The 24,208-nt window shown below is 40.4% G+C and overlaps 1 protein-coding gene and 1 long non-coding RNA gene across 3 annotated transcripts; one reads left to right on the plus strand and one right to left on the minus strand.

The window, feature by feature from the left end:
* Window positions 1–2,208: 2,208 nt before the first annotated feature.
* LOC129865293 (L-lactate dehydrogenase B chain-like) lies at window positions 2,209–23,073 on the minus strand. 2 transcript variants are annotated; one of them, XM_055937954.1, is made up of 8 exons: window positions 22,677–23,073; window positions 5,273–5,412; window positions 4,867–4,984; window positions 4,474–4,647; window positions 4,055–4,228; window positions 3,611–3,728; window positions 3,095–3,218; window positions 2,209–2,939 (listed from the first exon to the last, which is right to left on the minus strand). In XM_055937954.1, exons 2-8 carry the CDS (start codon window positions 5,399–5,401, stop codon window positions 2,772–2,774), a joined length of 1,005 nt encoding a protein of 334 aa, XP_055793929.1. In that variant the 5' UTR covers window positions 5,402–5,412; window positions 22,677–23,073; the 3' UTR covers window positions 2,209–2,771. The 2 variants fall into 2 exon arrangements, with proteins under 2 accessions (XP_055793929.1, XP_055793928.1); XM_055937953.1 differs by lacking the exon at window positions 22,677–23,073 and adding an exon at window positions 14,396–14,524.
* LOC129865296 (uncharacterized) lies at window positions 14,743–18,826 on the plus strand. The gene is made up of 2 exons (XR_008761348.1): window positions 14,743–15,029; window positions 16,238–18,826. It is a non-coding gene; the product is annotated as an uncharacterized LOC129865296 (long non-coding RNA).
* Window positions 23,074–24,208: the final 1,135 nt, after the last annotated feature.

A 24,208-nucleotide genomic window follows, 5' to 3' on the forward strand; every position in this document is an offset into this window, starting at 1 on the left:
GGTCAGCGCCGCGAACGCAACTCACCCGCTGTCATCTCGCTCCTAACAATCCGGTGCATACAGACGGAAATATAAAAGGCAGAGAATACACGTCATGCATCAAAGAAAGAGCTTAGTGTAGATGACCACATTAGTTTCTTGCTGCACTGTTTGGATGCGAAGTCTGATCACTTGGATTTTGACATAATGAGAATGCTGGCATTTTTCCTGGTTTGTGCGATAATTCGCCAGTATGGAACATGGGGGACTCCAACTCCAGGATTTGGGTGGACGGATATCCCAGGTAATTTCTTGCTTTGATATATTCTAATGACTTTTTCATTTCTTATAGGTTCATTTCCTTCTCATAATGTCCTGAGCCAAACTTTTTAATATCCAAAAGTAATAAAAGAAAATTCGATTTTATAATTCGATGCTCTCTTTTCTCAGGACATACACCTGCTAAGGCGCAAGAGGGGCACTCTGTTGTGATGAGAAGCAAGGTTGTCAGTCCGAATTTACCTGACGATGCGAACCTTTGTTACCTTTTGAAAGAGGGTGATGAAGACCAGCAACAAATTATCTGCAAACATCGTTTAACTCGGACAAGCAAATTCAACTTCAACCCGTTTGGGCTCCGATTTGGAAAGCGCAACATATTTAACCCATCCAAGGCCAACCTTATAAGATCCAGGACAAGCAAACTGTTGCCTATTCTACTCTACTTCAGAGAACTAGATGTTCCTGCCTAAATTGCCAAGAAGGAACCAATGTTTAAACAATGGAGATGGTCAATTGCTTATGTTGTAGCAGTTAGAGCAGCATCTTTATAACCATTCACTCATGAGGTAAAGAGTTTGTGTCATATTGTCTACTTATAAGGTGGGTTTGGGAAATGCAAGTCTGCTGAATAAAAGTTTTGTACATGTCTTGTATGATGTAATTATTATTATTATTACACCTTGTAATGACAATAAGGAAAATACACTCAATCGCCAAAAGTACACTACATGACCAAAAGTATGTGGATACCTGCTCGTCGAACATCTCATTCCAAAGTCATGGGCACTGATATGTATTTGGTCCCTCCTTTGATGCTATAACAGCCTCCACTCTTCTGGGAAGGCTTTCCACTAGATGTTGGAACATTGCTGCAGGGACTTGCTTCCATTCAGCCACAAGAGCATTAGTGAGGTTAGGCACTGATGTTGGGCGATTAGGCCTGGCGTTCCTATTCATCCCAAAGGTGTCTTATGGGGTTGAGGTCAGGGCTCTGTGCAGGCCAGTAAAGTTCTTCCACACCGATCTCAACAAACCATTTCTGTATGGACCTCGCATTGTCATGCGGAAAGAGGAAAGAGCCTTCCCAAAACTGTTGCCACAAAGTTGGAAGCACAGAATTGTCTAGAATGCTGTAGCATTAAGATTTCCCTTCACTGGAACTAAGGGGCCTAGCCCGAACCATGAAAACCACCCCAGACCATTATTTTTCCATCACCAAACTTTAGTTGGCACTATGCAGTCGGGCAGGTAGCGTTCTCCTGCCATCCGCCATACCCAGATTCGTCCTTCGAACTGCCAGATGGTGAAGCGGGATTCATCACTCCAGAGAACTAATTTCTACTGCTCCAGAGTCCAGTGGCTGCAAGCTTTACACCACTCCAGCCGACACTTGGCATTGAGCATGGGGATCTGAGGCTTGTGTGCGGCTGCTCGGCCATGGAAACCCATTTCACGAAGCGCCCGACGAACAGTTACTGTGCTGACGTTGCCTCCAAAGGCAGTTTGGAACTCGGTAGTGAGTATAGTAACCGAGGACAGACATCTTTGTTGACAGGTGTAGCTGAAATAGCCAAAGCCACTAATTTGAAGGGGTGTCCACATACATTTGGCCATATAGTGTAAATGTCTTGAATCAGCTAGACTAATTTCAGCAACCACTAAACAGTGGACAGGGCCTTATTTTGTTGGTTGGGGAAGTAAAGCGATGTTAACATGCAGTACTTTTGGCTACGTAACAGAATGTTCCTTTACTGAAAATATTGTCCAAATTTATTTGACGGTGTATGTGAATAAAAGTATGACAAGGGACCTGGATTTCCTTCTACATGTCACTCATCATTTTTTAAATGTCAGATTACTTAGTAGCAATATCTAACAGCAGGGAGGCATTGTGTAGCCTCGTTTATTGAGGAACGTTTATGTCATTGGACACAATAACATGCTTCATAAGGTTAAAGTATTTATTAAGTTACTCATTGGTTGTCGTCATTCATTACACAAACATGGGTGTTACAGTAAGTAAAAAATAAAACTAAAGTAGCCCGTTCCGACTGATTCCACCTCTGACCCCCCCCCCTTTTGTTTCTTTCTGGCAATCAATGTCAGACTGAACATCTCGCACAATAACCAACACCACTGCTCCCCGACAGGAGGAGACCCAGTTATAGGGTCTTTGTTTCTGCGCTCCCGACAGGAAGTGAACAGTGCTTCAAGAAGGTGCAAATGGAGGATAAAGCCAACACTTTTTGATCGTAGTACAACAGCTTCAACACATGAATCCAATGAGGGTACATAGTCATACTGGTTCACACAGTACCTAGCACGGAAACACAGTAACCTCATCCTACAAAAGGAAAGTGGGGGGGGGGGGGGGGGGGGGGGGGGGGGGGGGTGAAAGAAAGAATGTATACCAGTAGATTAAGGTGGATACAGTAGATCGGAGAACAGGTGAAACTAGGTCTGGGATTGACTGCATCGGAAACGGAGGGAGGAAGGGTAGATGCGTGTCTCTAGATGTCCTTGAGGTCCTTCTGGATGCCCCAGAGTGTGTCTGCACTTTTCTTCAGCTGGCCCACCTCAGCAGCAGTCAGGGTCATGTTGATCACACTGCCCACTCCATTGCTGTTCAGCACGCATGGCAGGGACAGGAACACCTCCTCGCCAATACCATACATGTCCTGGGGGAAACAAAACACAGCTGTCAGTCATTATCACATAGAAATGTGTGTGTTTGAATCCCTCTCTCGCTCTTTGTGTGTGTGTGTTTACATGCACATAATGTGCGTGTAACTGTGCGCGTGTCTGCACGCATGCGTCTGTGTTATCCCGTCACCTTGACCATGGTGGAGACAGGGTGGATCCTGCTCATGTTCTTGATGATGCTCTCAGTGAGATCAGCCACACTCAGGCCGATGGCCCAGTTGGTATACCCCTTCAGCTTGATCACCTCATAGGCACTGGAGGAGCACACAAAACAATCACTGTCAGTCAGCATCTACATCCAACTGTTGCCATCTTGAACAGGTAAAACGCTCTCAATGAGGTGAACCTGCATGAACGTTAACTCAAATAAAAGGTTAATGCAAAATAAAATGTGAGGGCGGGCTTTGATACTTATTCTAGTATACAATGTCAGTAGAACTAGTTATATTAATGATACCAAATATTAGCCCAGCCTGATCTCATCCTTATTTTAGCCCTTACACCTTGACAGCTCCAGTAGATATGAATGAATCAGAAGGTGGTGACCAGTACGGTGTAAACTCTAGCTGTACTACGAGCGCTAGGTGGAGTCAGAGGTACATATTTAGACTCTGGATGGAGCTGGGGATAGGTTTAGGCTATTTACCTGTCGACCACTTCCTTATGGGTGGCCTTCCAGTTCTCCTTGTCTCCGTCAAGGCCAAACTCTGGGTTCAGCTTCTGCAGGTTAACTCCAGCTACGCTGACACCGCTCCACACAGGGACTAACACACACAGATATTTATTATTTTACACAGAAAATATTCAGATTTCCTTCTTTAAAAAAAAAGCAGACTCAACTCACTCATAAAACAAGCAGACTCAACTCACGCATTATTTCTGACAGAGATAACTGGATGTGCAGAGTGATGTAACAATGCCAAAACAAGTACTTTTGTTTTAAAAGCTGTTAAAGCTGCCAACTGGGTGTGAAAAGAAGTTCACACATGCGCTCAGATTCCCACTAAAGTATGCACTCCACTGACATCATCCCCACCGATGGGGTCTCTGTGCTCTACCAGGACCAATCACCATCATCATCCCTACCCACCGCTGGTATCGCCGTGTTCTCCCAGCACCCATCCGTTGAAGCTGGTGGCATGGATGCCCAGGCGCTCAGCCATCAGAAAACGGAAACGGGCGGAGTCCAGGTTGGTGCCGCTGCCGATAACACGGTGTTTGGGCAGGCCGCTCAACTTCCATGTCACATAGGTCAGCACATCCACTAGAGGTAGGGAGAGACAGGGATATGGTCAAACACACACACCCTTGACAACGTTAATGATTGACTGCCCATCCCTGCCACCCACTGTTGTCACAGTGCCCTCTCTCTTATCTTGAATTGTGGAGTGGTGTGATACTGTTGGTAAGGGTGGAATGTTGGAACAGGGTTGGCCAATGCAATCTAGGGGATAATGCCGGAAACAATTTACCTTGCGTCCAAGATTTAAATTGTCAGTGTGTGTGTACCTGGGTTGGACACCACGATAAGGGTGCAGTTGGGAGAGTGTTTGACGATCTGGGGGATGATGTGTTTGAAGATGTTGACGTTCCTCTGGACCAGGTTGAGCCTGCTCTCTCCCTCCTGCTGACGCACGCCAGCGGTCACAACCACGATGCGGGAGTTTGCAGTCACGGCATAGTCTGGACAGAGATAGGGAAAGAGCAGTTGAATTACGTAGACTTTTCCCATTTAGCAGGGGGGGGGGGGGGGGGGGGGGGAGTCTAAATGGCAATCAATGAGACGCAAGCAACCTTAAACTGGTTTCAAAACAAGCTGCATTACACTTTTAATGGCAAAATACATACATATTCCGCTTTTTTTGCTCTCCAGTGAAATACACACAAGGGGGATTATCTTACCTTTGTCGGCGACTATCTTAGATGTCTTTAGGAAGAGGCTGCCGTGCTGCAGGTCCATCATCTCTCCCTTCAGCTTATCCTCCATCACATCAACCAGAGCCAGCTCATCAGCCAAGTCCTACAGGAAGGAGGAGGAGAGAGAAGGTAGGGGTGGAAAGAAGGGCCAGAAGGATAGTTTGGTCATGAATACCTGGTATTTACTTAGAAATGATATGGTAAAATCCACATTTACAACCAGCCTACATAATAACTGAGTAGTAACTATTTGTTGGTATCACAATAATAGTAGTAATTCAGAGGTAAAGTAAATTAGGACTAATGTACTTGTAAAGTACTAATAACACAGTAGTAAGAGTAGTAATGCAGTTGTAAAGTAACAGTAAGACAGTGATATAGTCATACTTACCCTGAGGAGGATGCTGACGGCACAGGCCATGCCCACCATGCCCACCCCCACCACGGTCACCTTGTTCCTGGGGGGCTCAGCAGGGCCGCTGGCCATGGGGGTGATCAACTTCTGCATCACAGACGACATGATCCACGACGCTGGAGGAGGGAGAGAAGGAAGGAGATAGTTTAACCTTTAGTCTAGTTATCAAGGTTAGTCTAGTGAGAGAAAATAAATATTCAAAGGGAAACCTGGTCCAAGATCACAGTGTGTGAATTTTGTGTGAGGTAATCATGCTTTTGCCTCAACATTGAGCACGGTCTTTAGTCTAGGCATAGGCTTAATCTGTGTCTGGGGATCTAGCCAAAAGGAATGCATTTCTTAAGCCAATCAAATAAACACTGCTGTATTTAATTGATTTACTCCAGACTGAGTCAAAACCAATATCCTAGTCAAACTTGGGTTCAAATAAATGGATATTTAAGTTTTTTATTTTTTAAATGTGGTCAAATCAGCTACTTTTGAAAATTTTGAAAATATTTTCAAATAAACTTCTGATAGATAGCCTAAACTACGGACTTCCTAATACATTATTTCAAATACACCTAAGACCAAACAGACCTGGGTTCAAATGCATAAAGTATTTCAATATTTGAAAATGCATTCTGAATATTCAACTACGTGTAGCCTATTTTCAAAGAAAACATATCCAAATACTTGCTTCGAAATGTCCTTGAAAGTAATTGAAATAGCCTACACTAAATATTATCTTAACCTAGGTCTGTCCCTAGTGTTTGAGGCCAAGGGCCAAAGGTCTTGTTTAGACACGCATTTCGTAACCATTTGGAAACCATTTTGCATAGTGGGTTAAAGGTCACGTTTCTAAAATGTTCTGCTATTGTTTCCCATAGCTACTCCAGTGCAGTTAGTGTATATTGCTAGATATACTGTAGCCCAATTTAAGACTAGTAAACTGGCATTGCTTCAAACCATTATTTGTCAACTTAAGTCCTGCTACTTTGGCACGCAACCAACTGCAAAACTCACTAACCCGCAGCATGGAGGCCTACACCCACACACAGTTTAAACCTCAGCAGGAGACCAACAGTACAATACAGCTTCAAACATTTATAGGAGAGGATCTTTGGAATCAAAAGCCTGGACATCCTACCATTACAACCTTCCTTACTGAGCAGTCCCTACCAAGTAAACACACGAGTAATAAGTTCACTATCAAACCCAAGGACAATAATTATGTCCCTTCGTCCTTTCACTAGAATATCCTGGCTAGACATACGGAACAATATAAAGCAACAACTAAGCCAGGGTGATTTCATAAGGCAATAACAATGACCGGACATTGCCTGGTTATCAAACTAACAATCTTGATCAAACAGGATACTTGCTTTGTCTGGAAATGCAAGGTCTACCACAGATCAAAGGCAGCAGGGAGCCATCCTACTTCCACAGCCCCAGATTTCCCCCCCTTGTCCAACCAGAAGGTCCCCCTGAGGTCCTCCTGGACCAGAGAATACACAGTAACCTGCCTCCCCCCCACAAAAAAAGGGTCCAACAAACACGCACCTTTGAGGTCACCCTAATCCTCCCTCATCTATAGACCCGAGCCAAAATTATAATGCACAAAACACACTGCCCCCTCCATCTGCTGCTGCGTGCAAAAACTTGCGCGATAAGTGGCGTCAGTGGGAGTTGCTCTGTTCACATAATCGCAAATCTCTAGCCTATTGCATGTCCATGTGAGAGGCAGTTACTACAGTTGGCAAACAATTCAAATATTAATGTCACATGGGTCTTAAACAAACATTTTGAATCCATTTTCACATTCACTCTGTTGGTAATGCTTACAAATTGGATCATAACTAAAAGTATCCGAGATCCCACTCTGGAACCTTGATATGCCTGTAAATATTCCAACTTCAATTAAATTATTTCTCAATTATGCCTTAAGATACAAATGTTAATATGTGTCAACATCCTTCCTCCAAAAGACCCTTCTATGAATTACATTTCGGACATTTAAAAAAAATAAAGCTATTTTGTGAGGAATCACCCATATCTGAACAAGGTCGACAGGACATGGAAGATAGAGGCCATGTCTACACTTGTCACTTGCATGCAACTTCTGCTATCAAAATACGAAGAACACATTGAAAAGATGGGTCTAGATACACAAACGTCACTTCTGGTCTGATTGTGTTCAGATCTGGTCTACTGCCATCAGCTGTTGTGTTATAATATTTTGCCTATTCTACCGTTTGTAGAATGCATACCGGCATTTGAACATAGCGTGCGAAAAGGGAATCCGGACACACTCTGGTCACAGTGGACATTTAAATGTAGACGTAGACGCGGTCAGAATTCCATGTGCAGAACTATGATCAGAATACTAAAGCTGCATGAACGGTCAAGTCTAGACACGGCGAGAGAGGGAATCAGAGGCTTGTCCATTAGGCGCAATGTGTTCACCTTGTCAGTCAATCACAGAACAATACTATAGAAATTAGATAAAATACTTGACAAAATGGGTGGATAACGGCACTATGGCTGGTGTCAGAGGCTGCCTATTCACAGTGTACTGTGAAAGGACAAGTCCAAGAGACATTGTGTTGTGTAGCTATAACATAGCATTTCAAATACGTGATGTTCTAGTAGCTTACCATAGAGGCCTATAGGGCGATTCCACACCAGGAAGACCAGAATAAAAATGTAGATCTCAGTTTGTTCTGGCAATTATCACATAGAAAATGCATTGGGAGGAAGGTCAATTAATATGCTTTAATTTTAATCACAAGCCATTTTTTTGAAAATCATAATGAAAGTTTCCATTTTAGGCCCATACATGCCTCTTGTAAGATCCCATGATCCGTGAACCACACATAATACAGACAACATCTTGGTGTCATTATACTCCTTATAGAAAGCTCTAAAATATGGAGTATTTCTAGATTCTGAAATAAAGATGTTCACATTAAAAATGAAAAATATGAATGAACAAAAGTACCCTTGATGATTTAGCTTATTTTTTAATTTTTAATTTTTTTGGAACAGTTAAGCATTGCCATCAAAATGGAACCAAGATCACCAACATGTGAAGTTCATAGGAGCTTATCAAAAGTGGGTGTCAAATGACAGCTAAGTCTATATTTTGGGGGAAATAAAGGCATAAATACATTTTTCAACCACTTTCCATCTTAAAAATTTGGCATAAGTAAAGGCTTTGATTTCTGGATAAACAGATGGAAAAGGAGTCATAAAAGCATCTACCATAAAAAGTATTACAATGTAACAGAAAAACACAATGTATGTTTAATTAGATAAATGGTTTACCTTCTGTAAATTTAAGAAATAGTACCTTGTGATTCCGTTACCCACATATCTAAGATACTTTCTCAATTCTGTCCATCATGACGGAGAATAATGAAAGTTTACAGAAGTAACAAGTAATGGTAGACCTACCAACTAGTTAGTGATTTTACTGATATCAATTGTGTTGATGATTTAAGTTAAAGGGAATTACGAGTTAACAAATTAGTAACGGAATTACCCAAAAATCTGTAACGGAATTACTGCAACTGAATTGGCTGCAATGGGAAATCATAAGTCAAACCACAATTGGGTCACCTGCTACTGTCCTCCCTTCCACTGGCAGTCGACGTTGAGACTGGTGTTTTGTGGGTTGTATTTAATGAAGCTGTCAGTTGAGGACTTGTGAGGCGTCTGTTTCTCAAACTAGACACTCCGATGTACTTGTCCTCTTGCTCAGTTGTGCACCGGGGCCTCCCACTCCTCTTTCTATTCTGTTCATTTCTTAGAACAAGAATAGACTGACGAGTTTCAGAAGAAAGGTCTTTGTTTCTGGCCATTTTGAGCCTGTAATCGAACCCACAAATGCTGACGCTCCAGATACTCAACTAGTCTAAATGCCAGTTTTATTGCTTCTTTAAAATCAGAACAGTTTTCAGCTGTGCTAACATAATTGCAAAAGGGTTTTCTACTGGTCAATTAGCCTTTTAAAATTATAAACTTGGATTAGCTAACACAACGTGCCATTGGAACTCAGGAGTGATGGTTGCTGATAACGGGCCTCTGTAGATATTCCATAATTTTTTCTTTTTAAATTAGCTACAGTAGTCATTTACAACATTAACAATGTCTGCACTGTATTTCTGATCAATTTGATCTCATTTAAAAAAAATAAAATGCTGTTCTTTCAAAAACAAGGACATTTCTAACTGACCCCAAACTTTTAAACGATATTGCCACATTTCCAGAGTGGGTTCTCCTCTACTTTTGAAGACATGACCGAATTTATACATAATATTTTCAATGTTATATGCCACGTTCACGTGCTAGTCGGAACTAGGAAACTCAAATGTCCAACTTGCTAACTGGTTCTTAGTGCTGAGTGATTAGCATCATGGGCCTTTAAAAAAAAATAATAATTTTAAACATTCAACGGACTATTATGCATTGTAGGTGGAATGCTGTAAGGTAACACAGAATAAAACAATAAAAAGGCCCATGATGGTAGTGACTGCCCATTACTGCTTATCACTTATTAATCATTTCACATTACTTTAATAACATTTCAATTGTTGTATAATACATTTGTTTTATTTGATAACTATTATTTAATTCCAAGTCATTATCTCATCTCTATAGAGTGCTGCCTATGCTGGTTGACAAATCACTATTTTCGTAGTTCTTCAAAGTAAATAAGGCATACTTTTATGACTACTGAATACCAACGATTAATTACTTAATGTATTTTCAGGTAGAGATACCTCGAAGCAACTGCTCGCTCGCAAACGGGCATTCTGTCTCTTATAGGTAGCGGCATAAAAGAAACAGACAAGTAGGCGTGCAATAGATTATGGTCATTCTAGTTAATTACCAAATTTTCTGTGTTAAACTATATCGAATATTGGCCTTGTTGGAAACTACAACTCCCCACTACGTCGCACAGGTCGGGCTTGATCTGATTTATCTCTAGAGAAACTGTGCAATGTGCGCATGGAATTAAAATTGAACCACTTCAAATTAGTTGTTTAAAAACTGTAAAATAACAAATATCAGTTAATCGCTCTGCACAACTGGTTGTAGTTATACATGTGCCAGGTTCAACCAGTTAGTAAGTCAGACATTTTTGAGTTTCCTAGTTCCAACTAGCACGTGAACAAGGCAATAGAGTGTTGATGTTTCTTAACTTCTTATGGCTGGGGGCGCTATTTTCACATTTGGATGAAAAGCATGCCCAGAGTAAACTGCCTGCTACTCAGGCCCAGAAGCTAAGATATGCATATTATTAGTAGATTTGGATAGAAAACACTCTGAAGTTTCTAAAACTGTTTGAATGATGTCTGTGAGTATAACAGAACTCATATGGCAGGAAAAAACATGAGAAAAAAATCCAACCAGGAAGTGGGAAATCTGAGGTTGGTAGATTTTCAAGTAATTGCCTATCCAAGATAGTGTAAATTTGGTTGGATTGCACTTCCTATGGCTTCCACTAGATGTCAAGACTTTAGAACCTTGTTTCAGGCTTCTACTGTGAAGGGGGAGCAAATAAGAGCTGTTTGACTAAGGGGTCTAGCAGAATGCCATGAGCTAAGTCACGCGTGCGGCCATGAGAGCGAGCTGCGTTCCCTTTCATTTCTAAAGACAAAGGAACATCCCAAAGATTGATTCTATACATCGTTTGACATGTTTCTACGAACTGTAATGGAACTGTTTTGACTTTGTCTGGACTAAGTGCCTGCACCTTGTGAATTTGTGAACTAATCGGAGGTATTTGGACATAAATTATAGATTTTATCAAACGTTTATTGTGGAACTGGGATTCCTGGGAGTGCATTCCGATGAAGATCAAAGGAAAGTGAATATTTATAATGGTATTTCTGACTTCACAACATGGTGGGTATCTGTATGGCTTGTTTTGGTGGCTGAGCGCTGTACTCAGATTATTCCATGGTGTGCTTTCGCTGTAAAGCTTTTTTGAAATCTGACACAGCGGTTGCAGTGGAGTATATCTTTAATTTCATGCATAACACTTGTATTTATATCAACATTTATGATGAGTATTTCTGTAAATTGATGTGGCTCTCTGCAAAATCACTGGATGTTTTGAAAGCAAAACATTACTGAACATTACACGCCAATGTAAACTGAGATTTTTGGATATAAATATGAACTTTATCGAACAAAACATACATGTATTATGTCCTATGAGTGCCATCTGATGAAGATCAAAGGTTAGTGATTCATTTTCTCTATTTCTGCTTTTTGTGACTCCTCTCTTTGGCTGGAAAAATGGCTGTGTTTTTTTGTGACTAGGCACTGACCTAACATAATCGCATGGTATGCTTTCGTCGTAAAGCCTTTTTGAAATCGGACACTGTGGTGGGATTAACAACAAATTTGTTTAAAATGGTGTATAATGCTTGTATGTTTGAGGAATTTTAATGAGATTTCTGTTGTTTGAATTTGGTGCCCTGCACTTTCACTGGCTGTTGTCAAATCGATCCCGTTAACCTCTTGACTATTTCTCAGGTCCTGATCGTAGAATATGCATATAATTTACAGATTAGGATAGAAAACACTCCAACGTTTCCAAAACTGTCAAAATATTGTCTGTGAGTATAACAAAACTGATTCTACAGGCGAAAACCTGAGGAAATCTAACCCGGAAGTGATTTATTTTTTAAATCTGTGTTTCCTTGCCAGTCTTTCTTCCATTTAAAGTGGTATCAACCAGATTCCTTTTCCAATGGCTTCCTCAAGCTGTGACCAGGCTTTAGACAGTTTCAGGCTTTTATTTTAAAAAATGAGCAAGATTTTTCAAAACTAGTCAGGTGTCCTCTGATTAGTTCCTGCGCTCGAAAGTGGTAGCTCTCCATTTTCTTTCTCTCTTTAATTGAATAGGTTACGGTCTAAATATTATCGATTATGTTTGTTAAAAACAACCTGAGGATTGATTATAAAAAACATTTGACATGTTTCTACGAACATTAGGGATACTTTTTGGAATTTTCGTCGAACGGAACGAGGCTGTAGTTTTCTGAACATAACGCGCAACCCAAATGGTGTTTTTTTGTTATAAAAGTAATATTTATTGAACAAAAAGAACATTTATTGTGTAACTGGGACTCTCGTGAGTGCAAACATCCGAAGATTATCAAAGGTAAGCGATTCATTTTATTGCTTTTCTGACCATGCTAATTTGGGGCTAGCTGTTCTAGCATTGATTGATACACTCACAAAAGCTTGGATTGCTTTCGCTGCAAAGCATATTTTCAAAATCTGACACGTTAGGTGGATTAACAACAAGCTAAGCTGTGTTTTGGTATATTTCACTTGTGATTGCATGATAAATATTTGTATTAATATTTTGCGCCCTGCAATTCAGAGGTTGTTTATGAAAATGATCCCGCTAAAGGGATCCGTAGCGCAGAGAAGTTAACAGGATTTCAGCCGTAAGAAGTTAAAGGACGTATTGGGGTGTTTTTGGAGCCTTTGTTCATGTTTTCTGTGCCCCTACAACTACTGCTGAACGAGCATGAGGAAGGATATCGCTGTTGGGGTACGTTTTTCAAAAACAAGTGAAATAGCAACAACAACTAAAAAAGTCTATAACATGCCGTTTACATCAAAAAATAATAATTTGGTTCAAAGAGTAAACTTCTCCTTTAAACAATCCCAGACCTCTTTTAGGAATGCACATTCAGCAAATCACAAGCAGAGGGAGTTCCCTTTAAATCAATTTGCCCATTCCCTGTGTTGGTGGTGCTCATAACATTTATCATAACTTTAAAGTTGAAGATCACCCACTCTGGAAATGTGATGTACTTGTACAGTACATTGTTTTAAACAATTTCAACAAAATCAAGAAGGGTACTTGAGATAATGCATTTCAGAATCTAGACATCCATATTTTAGAGCACACTAAGGACCATAATGGGTTCCGTGTGGCTCAGTTGGTAGAGCATGGTGCGCTTGCAACGCCTGGGTTTGAGTCCCATAGGGGACTTGTAGCCACAGGAAAATGTATGCAGTCATTACTTATTTAGTCGCTCTAGATAAGTGTCTGCTAAGTTACTCAAATGTAAATGTATAATGACACCAAGATGTCTGTATCATTCACTGATCATAGGGTCTTTCAAGAGGCATGTATATGAAAAAAAAAAGGGCCTAAAATGGCCTCATGATCTTCTCAAATGGTTTATGATACAAATGTAAAAAGAATATCAAACATTCTTCCTCCCAATGAAGTTTGTATGTGAGAATTGCCTGAACAGTCAGATACCAAAATATATATGTTTGGGCCTTGCTGTCATGGACTCGCCCTAAAGAGGCCTATTAATACTAATAGGCTTGATCATGTTAAAAATATTGAAGCTTCAAGATGTCGGACATGCAATAACTGATATCACAATAGGTAAATTATAATTCCCCCCCCCCCCCAAAAAAAAACATAGCTATATCCTTGTAGGAGGCCAATGTTTAATACCCTTTTGTAATCACAATGAGGCAATAGTCCTATCGTCCTTGATGGCCGGATGGTTTTTTGTGTTTTACACTGGTCGGCTGCAAGGTGGCAGAACATCTATAAAATTAGACAAACGTTAACAATCTGCACAGTTCAAACTAATATTCATGTCGTCAGTCAATCATTAACCACGTCTTCAAATGAAATTTCGTAATACAAGAACTGTGTCACGTTCAAGACGGAGTCGCTCACGAAGATCAACGAGGAAAATCTCAATATCCTGTAAAATTAGCGACATCCACCCCTTTAACGACAACCGCTCGACTATTATAGGGAGCTAGGCCACCTCGCTAAAACACAGCATGTTATGCTATTAGGCTTCGCGTAGCCTACATCGTCTATTCCAAATGTCAAATACCAAACCATGAAGGAATATCAAGACCATTATTTAGGCTATTGCAACCAGTTTGCAACCTACAGAACATATCCAAAAATTGTGTGTAGGCCTACGTGCATTTTTGAGCATACACCGAAGTGATGAGTCAGTCGTGCGTCACATGACAGAACAGAATCGAAAATTATGATAGCAATTCACTCAAAGTCAAAGCAAACACCGGCGGTAGCTACATACATACCTTTTGCATATATTTTAAAGATCGGTTATATCCCTTTTTGGTCCAAAGAGGCAGGCAATTGAAGCAGCGGCGAGAGTCAGGTAGTGAGAGGACGTGATGACTTCACTTGTGGAGTTCGGGGTTAAACGGGTTTTTAGCCAAAGAGGAGGATGCAAAGCAGGGCTTCACCACTGGCTGAGTTTGACACGGAGAGAATATCAATTGTATCCTCCTCGCGTCCTCAAACCCCATTGGGGGAGAAGGTCAGAGTAGCGGCACCTCTGGCTTTTTCATCCAATGGGTTTTGAGAAGGCAAGGATGAGGAGAGAGGACGTGAACGTTATGCAATTGAGATTGTGATATGTCGACAGACGGTTGGAACAAGTTTTGGCTAGATGGTATATCGTTTTTGTCCGATTTGACTTTTTGTACTAAATTGAGAATTTACACCGGCAGATTAAGATAATTCATGTAGCTGGTTCGGATAATTGGTTAAAGTCAGGATTAGCTAAAATGCAAACAAATCTACTTTTAACGTTAAGCAGTATCCTTCTAGCCATGACCGTTAGACCACGTTCACCTTGGCATGCTGGCATGGGGACACATTTGCACACAAAAGAGGAAATTAAGGGCTGCTCTTCTGCGATAGCAACGGGTACATATAAATACATTAATGACATTCGACTTCCCAGGACTCAATCTCTGGTTGTTACAAAACGTTATGTGCATGTATCTATTCTATGTTTTATTATTGGACTGTGTAGGTATATAATAGGCCTATTACACAGACTAGGTGTGTTTAATGGACTTATTAAAATATTAAAAGGGAAATTGTAGGCAAAGCGTATTCCAAGCACCTACAGAAAGGGAGAGAGATATGTCATGTGCAAATTTAAAAGCCTCTGGTGATTGACAACAGGTGATTCCAATATAAGTAGACCTAACCCTAGTAAGCTCACAAGCTGCAATGGTCTTAGCTGAAGATTGTAACACCAGATACTATGACTATCAATTATTCTGTGAGTTACAGTTGAGGTACTGTTTGGTGTAGCACAGAGAATTTTCGACCAACCATAGCTTGGCAGTACTGCCTTCGTCCTTGATTCGTGGAAACAGGAGTCTCATAAATGTCTTTGTCCAGTTACAGGGGCTCCGTTTTGATTTTAGAAAATGCTCTTTTATTAAAATAAATATGTTTTTTGCACCATGAAGTAATCCAACAATTTGTACACTGCCATCTTGTCTAGTTCAAGTCCTCTCTCATTAATTGAGAGGTGGGTCCATCCTAAAGTGCTGCATGTCATTTTGACAGACACCTTTCTCAATCAATGAGAGAAGACTTGAAATAGACAAGATGGTGGTGTACACATGGTCTGAACTTGATACACTCATAGCTTTTTTTGTGGTTGACATTATTTATTGCTTTGCTACACAAACATCACCCAATAAATTATTTCCCTGTTGAGCCCATTTCCTTGAAATTCTGTCTGGTCATCATGAGTAGACTACACATAATTCCATAAAGAAGGGTAGCCCTATGACAAATCCACATTTTCTTACGGGAAGTGGTGAGTTGATGAGAGGTTCGGTCGAAGGAGGATGGATGGCGGAAGTGGATGCTGAGTTTGAATTAAACAGCGCATTGAATAAATTTAGTGAAGACTAATGTTCTGAATGGACTACAGTAGTATCGAAAAAGGAAATTGTCTTAAATTGGAGTGGAGGATACGTGTGTAAATGATAATGAATCGCTTCTTGTTGGGCAAGCGACTTTGTTGAGCAAGGATGTCCGTTTGTTGAGTGCAGTCTGTCAGAGTGAACAGGACTAGTCTTATTTTTATTCATTGTATTTCTGATGAACAGAGCAAGATTGCAGCGGGCCTCCAAAGAATCCGGACAACAGAAGTCTTGTGTTTTGAACTTCGGAGTAGAGCACCCGTCAAAGGAGTCATCTCAGGGGTGACGACGGATGGTCAGGTTGAATACCTGAAGAGAATTCCTGGTGTGGTTGGTTCCCGGCGTCTGACCCGCTGGGTGAATGGAGAAAAAGAGGAAGGTCTGTTGTTTTTTTGAAAAGGTGCAAATACCTATGTATGTGAAGCTTGGTTATGTAGCATGAACAGAGAATACTGAAGAACGGTGTGTAGAAGGACAACGGTGTGTAGAAGGACGACGGTGTGTAGAAGGACGACGGTGTGTAGAAGGACGACGGTGTGTAGAAGGACAACGGTGTGTAGAAGGACAACGGTGTGTAGAAGGACAACGGTGTGTAGAAGGACAACGGTGTGTAGAAGGACAACGGTGTGTAGAAGGACGACGGTGTGTAGAAGGACGACGGTGTGTAGAAGGACGACGGTGTGTAGAAGGACGACGACGTTGTAATTGTGGTGGGAATCATGATCCTGAGTTACTGGAGTGCCCTGTAAGGGTGAAGGTAGAACCATCTCACCTACTTTTACACTATGATTTGACTATTAGATGTTCGATGTTTCTTTCAAAAAGAAATTGGAAGGACTAGTTTCAGCATATTAAAACAAGAGTTCAGTTCACATAACAGGGTTGACCTTAAAATGAGGGACAGACGTAAATTAATCACTAATCACATGAAATAAATAATATTCTTCACAAATAACTTTGTCAAAGCAACAAAATAACTAGGGTTTCACAATTATGGTGGAAATGTTGGGGTTAAATGGGTTAAAATCCTCCTAGAAGTTACAGAGGGTGTACAGAGGGACATGTCAAAATGCAGAATTTTCATAAAATGGGTTTCCATGGCACAGCACAAGCCTAAGATCACCATGCGCAATGCCAAGAGTCGACTGGAGTAGTGTAAAGGTCGCCACCATTGGACTCTAGAGCACTGGAAACGCTTTCTCTGGCAGTCCGATGGACTAATCTGGGTTTGGCGGATGCCAGGAGAATGCTACCTGTCCAAATGTATAGTGCCAACTGTAATGTTTGGTGGAGGTGGGATAATGGTCTGGGGCTTGTTTTTATGGTTCGGGCTAGGCCCCTTAGTTCCAGTGAAGGTAAATCTTAACACTAAAGCATACAATGATATTATAGAAGATTCTGTGCTTCCAACATTGTGGCAACAGTTTGGGGAAGGCCCTTTCCTGTTTCAGCATGACAATGCCCTAGTGCATAAAGTGAGGTTCATACAGAAATGGTTTGTCAAAAACAGTGTGGAACGCTTTGCCTTGATGACATCTTTGCACACTCTTGGCATTCTCTCAACCAGCTTCATGAGGTAGTCACCTGGAATGCATTTCAATGAACAGGTGTTCCTTGTTAAAAGGTTCATTTGTGGAATGTATTTCCTTCTTAATGCATTTGAGCCAATCAGTTGTGTTGTAATAAAGTAGGAGGCGATATACAGAAGATAGCCCTATTTAGAAAAATACCAAGTCCATACTATGGAAAAAACAGCTCAAATAAGCAAAAAGAAATGACAGTCCATCATTACATTAAGACATGAAGGTCAGTCAATACGAAAGTCGCAAAAACCATCAAGCGTTATGATGAAACTGGCTCTCATGAGGACCGTCACAGGAAAGGAAGACCCTGAATTATCTCTGCTGCAGCCTCAGAAATTTCAGCCCAAATAAATGCTTCACAGAGTTCAAGTAACAGACACATCTCAACATCAACTGTTCAGAGAAGACTGTGTGAATCAAGCCTTCATGGTCAAATTGTTGCAAAGAAACCACTAGTAAAGGACACCAATAATAAGAAGAGAATTGTTTGGTTCATGAAACACAAGCAATGGACATTAGACGGGTGGAAATCTGTCCTTTGGTTTGATGAGTCCAAATTTTAGATTTTTGGTTCCATGATCTCCGCATGTGTGGTTCCCACCATGAAGCATGGAGGTGGTGTGGATTGTGCTTTGCTGGTGACACTGTCAGTGATTTATTTAGAATTGAAGGCACACTTAACCAGCATGGCTACCACAGCATTCTGCAGCAATACGCCATCCCATCTGGTTTATGCTTAGTGGGACTAACATTTGTTTTTCAACAGGACAATGACCCAACACACCTCCAGGCTGTGTAAGGGCTATTTGACCAAGAAGGAGAGTGATGGAGTGCTGTATCAGATGACCTTGCCTCCACAATCACTCGACCTCAACCCAATTGAGATAGTTTGGTATAAGTTGGACCGCAGAGTGAAGGAAAGCAGCCAACAAATGCTCAGCATATGTGGGAACTCCTTCAAGACTGTTGTAAAAGCATTCCTCATCAAGCAGGTTGAGAGAATGCCAAGAGTGTGCAAAGCTGTCATCAAGGCAAACGGTGGCTACTTTGAAGAATATATTTATTTTGATTTGTTTAACACTGTTTTGGTTACTACATGATTCCATGTGTGTTATTTCATAGTTTGATGTCTTCACTATTATTCTACAATGTAGAAAATAGTAAAAAATAAAGAAAAACCCTTGAATGAGTAGGTGTGTTCAAACTTTTGACTGGTACTGTACAGTGGCAAGAAAAAGTATGAGAACCCTTTGGAATTACTTGGCTTTCTGCATAAATTAGTCATACAATTTGATCTGATCTTCATCTTAGTCACAACAATAGACAGTGTGCTTAAACTAATAACACACAAATGATTGTATTTTTCTTGTCTATATTGAATACATCATTTAAACATTCACAGCGTAGGTTGGAAAAAGTATGCGTACCACTAGGCTAATGACTTTTCCAAAAGCTAATTGGAGTCAGGAGTCAGCTAACCTGGACTCAGCTAACCTGGACTCCAATCAATGAGATGAGATTGGAGATGTTGGGTAGAGCTGCCCTGCCCTATAAAAAATACTCACAAAATGTGAGTTTGCAATTCTTAAGAAGTATTGCCTGATGTGAACCATGCCTCAAACAAAAGAGATATCAGAAGACCTAAGATTAAGAATTGTTGACTTGCATAAAGCTGGAAAGGGTTACAAAAGTATCTCTACAAGCCTTGATATTCATCAGTCCACGGTAAGACAAATTGTCTATAAATGGAGAAAGTTCAGCACTGTTGCTACTCTCCCTAGGAGTGGCCATCCTGCAAAGATGACTGCAAGAGCACAGTGCAGAATGCTCAATGAGGTTAAGAAGAATCCTAGCGTGTCAGATAAAGACTTACAGAAATCTCGGGAACATGCTAACATCTCTGTTGACGAGTCTATGATACGTAAAACACTAAACAAGAATGGTGTTCATGGGAGGACACCATGGAAGAAGCTACTGCTGCCCAAAAAAGACATTGCTGCATGTCTGAAGTTCGCAAAAGAGTACCTCGATGTTCCACAGCGCTTCTGACAAAATATTCTGTGGACAGATTAAACTAAAGTTGAGTTGTTTGGAAGGAACACACAACACTATGTGTGGAGAAAAAAAGGTACAGCACACCAACATCAAAACCTCATATCCCAACTGTGAAGTATGGTGGAGGGAGCATCATGGTTTGGGGCTGCTTTTCTGCCTCATGGTCTGGACAGCTTGCTATCATCAATGGAAAAATGAATTCCCAAGTTTATCAAGATATTTTGCAGGAGAATGTAAGGCTATCTGTCTGCCAATTGAAGCTCAACAGAAGTTGAATGATGCAACAGGACAACGACCCAAAACACAGAAGTAAATCAACAACAGAATGGCTTCAACAGAAGAAAATAAACCTTCTGGGGTGGCCCAGTCAGAGTCCTGACCTCAACCTTGATTTAAAATGCTGTGGCATGACCTCAAGAGCGGTTTACACCAGACTCCAAAATTCCTCCTGACCGTTGTGTAGGTCTGATCCGCAACTACAGAAAATGTTTGGTTGAGTTTATTAAAGGAGAGTCAACACCATTATTAAATCCAAGGGTTCACATACTTTTCCCACCCTACACTGTAAATGTTTACACAGTGTGTTCAATAAAGACATAAATGTATTGTTTGTGTGTTGTTAGTATAAGCAGACTGTGTTTGTCTATTGTTGTGAGATGAAGATCAGATTCAATTTTATGACCAATTTATGCAGAAATCCACATAATTCCAAAGGGTTCACATACTTTTTCTAGCTACTGTATATTCATGTTTGTAGATGAATACCAGATGTCCTTTATGACGTTTTTACCCATTGAATACCATTCAAAAAGCCTACAAAAGTTAAAAACTACAAGGCTACTTACTGGAACAGGATACGTCACTTTCATACATTATTTTCTAAAATCAACATTTTGTGGATTAATGAAGTCGACACATATGTAAAAAAAAAGATACAAAAAAAAAAATAGAGATACAGTCAAAAGGACTTATTTTATCTAGCCAAGTCAAAATACAATTTTGTTGAGTTGACTTCAACTGTAAAAAACAATGTGTTAATTAACTCAACTTAGAAATATACAACCATGAAGGCAAATCAACTGAAGCAACATAACAATTGTGTTGACAAAAAATGTAAAGTCAACTATAATATATCAAATTGTCTTAACTTATGAAATCATATTAAATCAGCTAAGAACTAGTTGTTCACTTAACTTAGAAGGTCTCAACGAATCAGTCAAATCAACTGAAGCAACATAACAGTAGTGTCGACTTAAAATGTCAGGTTCAGATGACTTCAACTGATGTTTTAAACAACCACATCTAAAAAGTAACAAGTAAAACATTTATGTAACCGTTATTGAGAATGTTGTTGTAGGTAAAGTGGTCTGTTGGTTGACATTAAAGAGTGCATTGCCAGTTTTGAAACTGGCGAAAAAGCTCACATCTGAGCAAGAGACAGGATACGTCACTTTGTTGCGCAATGTTCCTTTTTGAAATCTCTATTAAATCATTCTAAAGATTTAGTCAGCACTGAAATGTGTTATTTTCTAAGATGTTGTTTCAACTGTATAGGAAGTTGACACAACTTGACATTTGAAGACAGCAAAGTTACAAACGTTAGTAAGTTAGAAAAACATAACCTTTAGTTGTTTTGACTATCAAATACTTGTCCTCTCCACATGGTAATTTGTCAAAACAACTTGAATAGCTTTGTTAGGACAACTAAAAACATCAGTTGGAGCACATTGATTTGACTAAAAGTATCAAGTTCACTCAACAAGTTATTAAATCCAACTTGTCAGTTCCACTTACTTTACTAGGTTGAAGTAACTTTAGATTGGGTTAACTCAACACGAAATCCAAATTGTACTTAAAAATGTTAAGGCAGCCAGGTTACAAACTTTTTTTACAGTGACATACAGTCAACCTGTGTCATTTCCTCGCAGTGTGATGTGTAAAGGGTATAGTACGATGATGTAATATTACAAGGGTCTAAGGGTCTCTTATTGTAACTACTGCAACAGGTCCAACAGTCACTCGGTCAACTGGAGAGAGAGGGGTGATGATGTCAATAAAACCAGACAGTGGACAGACGATAGACACTGCCTGTCTCCTGTACAGACATCGCCCTGCCGCTAGGATGTTTACTTTGGCTCAGTGCTACATTGTTTGTCCTCCCCTTTGTCATGTTTTAGTTTCCCCAGTTTTTGGAAAGATTATGTAGGTGGAGGAAAACATTTATTTAAATCATGTTGCGCATTTTTACGTTGATGTTTAAGGATCGGACCCTTTTCCCCCCAATTTTTGCTTAAAATGACATACCCAAATCTAACTGCCTGTAGCTCAGGACCTTTAGCAAGGATATGCATATTCTTGATACCATTTGAAAGGAAATACTTTGAAGTTTGTGGAAATGTGAAATTAATGTAGGATAATATAACACATTAGATCTGGGAAAAGATAATACAAAGAAAAAAACATGCGTTTTCTATTTATTTTTTTGTTCCATCATCTTTGAAATGCAATAGAAAGGCCATTATATCACTTAAGAGTATAGGTGCAATTTAGATTTTGGCCACTAGATGGTAGCAGTGTATGTGCAAAGTTTTAGATTGATCCAATGAACCATTGCATTACTGTTCAAAATGTTGTATCAAGAATTTGAACAAATGTGCCAAATTGGTCAATTCATATATTTTCAAGTACATAACTATAGAGAACATAAAAAAAATGATATGGTAATAAAAAAAAATAGCTTACACACTCCCAGGAATGTCATAAATGATGGATAATTAGCTTCCCTACAGTATAGACACTAACCTTCACACATCTAGATGGGGGGGGGGGGGGGGGCAGACACAGCAGGGGTTCAAACTGTAGCACCAAGTGTCTACATTTTAATATAAAAATGGATTTTATCAAACAAAACTATGCTACATTTTATCTCTGGAACCCTCAGGATGACAAATCAGAGCAAGATTACTGAATGTAAGTACATTATTTACCTTCAGAAGTGAACGTATCAAACCAGTTGCTGTGATAAAAGTTTGTTGTTGTTGTGCAGTCTTCTCAAACAATAGCATGGTCTTTTTTTCACTGTAATAGCTACTGTAAATTGGACAGTGCAGTTATATTAACAAGAATTTAAGCTTTCTGCCCATATAAGACGTCTATGTCCTGGGAAATGTTCTTGTTACTTACAACGTCATGCTAATCACACTAGCGCACGTTAGCTCAACCGTCCCGTGGGGGGGAGCACCGATCCTGTGGAAGTTTTAACATAGACATATGGTAAATCTACTACATTTCCACTGTACTAGCCTAAGGTTTTGGTGTTCCATTTCACTGTGTCCCATTCCACTCTGCTATGTCTATTCCACTGTCCTCCAATAGATAAATTTAACAGAGGAGTAAACTCATGTATCACATACTGTATTAGATGGCTATTCTCCCTCCCTCCCTGATGTTGCTGCAATCCTATGGATCTCACACATGAAGCCGCAGCACCCAATGGGGTTTAAGTCACTCCTACTTTCTCAGCCAATGAGGTGAGAGGACACTGATCCTGTTAAGGACATCCAGTCAGCTGCAACAAGGGCATTGTTTGGTGAACATGCAAGCAGGGGGCGTTTAGTGTGGTGCAGCAAGCTCTCTCCCTCTCGCTCTCTATTCTTCTCTCTCTGTCTGTCTTTTTGTCTCCCTCCCACGTCTCTATTTTTACGTCTCCCTCTCTCCCACCTCTTCTCTCTCACTCCCTCTCTCCCTGTCAGATGTCCTTATCATCACACACACGGTGGATACATGTGACTACAGGGCACAATGACACACAGTCCTGTCCCACCATTAACAAGGTCATGAGCGGTAGCAAAGCTTGTAATGTGAAGCACTTGAGATTCGGTTTCAATTTATCCCCTAAAATATGTGGTATGAATTTGATGGGAACGGGTCATATGACAGAAAAGGCCAACTTCTGTATGTTAAAAATGCTTTATCTTCCTTCCCAATGAAAACTAGTTTGAAAAGTCTAACATATTTTTTCAGAAAATAGATGAATGCTTTTGGACGATGCACCATGCTGCGCAGATTACTGTTAGATTTGAGAAGGGCGCTCCTCCCTCACCGCTTTTGCCTGTTCACGTAACCGGCCATAGACCGGTGCCCCAGGGCTCAGCATAATCCAATCTGCCCAATGATAGCCATTGTTCCTTCTATTAAAGGACACATGAGTCAAAACTTAACCTTCAAAACACAATAGATGGCACGGTAACCAGATTCAATTTCCTTTAGTTTGACTGTGTATGGTAAATATAGATGTTTTCAATGTAATGAAGGACAATTATTTTGCATTCACACACTGGATAACTGACCTCTATCTTGGCCACAATCCCTGAATGTGTTTCACACAACTATATCATCAAGTGCCATGATCAATGAGAAACACTAGTCACGTGATGCATGAGTTTTACCTCACGTTTCCCACATAGTAAGTTAGCTACTGCTTTATACTACACATGACAGAGGCCCATGAGGTTGGCCG

Source organism: Salvelinus fontinalis, chromosome 11, assembly GCF_029448725.1.
Source record: "Salvelinus fontinalis isolate EN_2023a chromosome 11, ASM2944872v1, whole genome shotgun sequence".
In the NCBI taxonomy this organism is placed as follows: Eukaryota; Metazoa; Chordata; class Actinopteri; order Salmoniformes; family Salmonidae; genus Salvelinus; species Salvelinus fontinalis.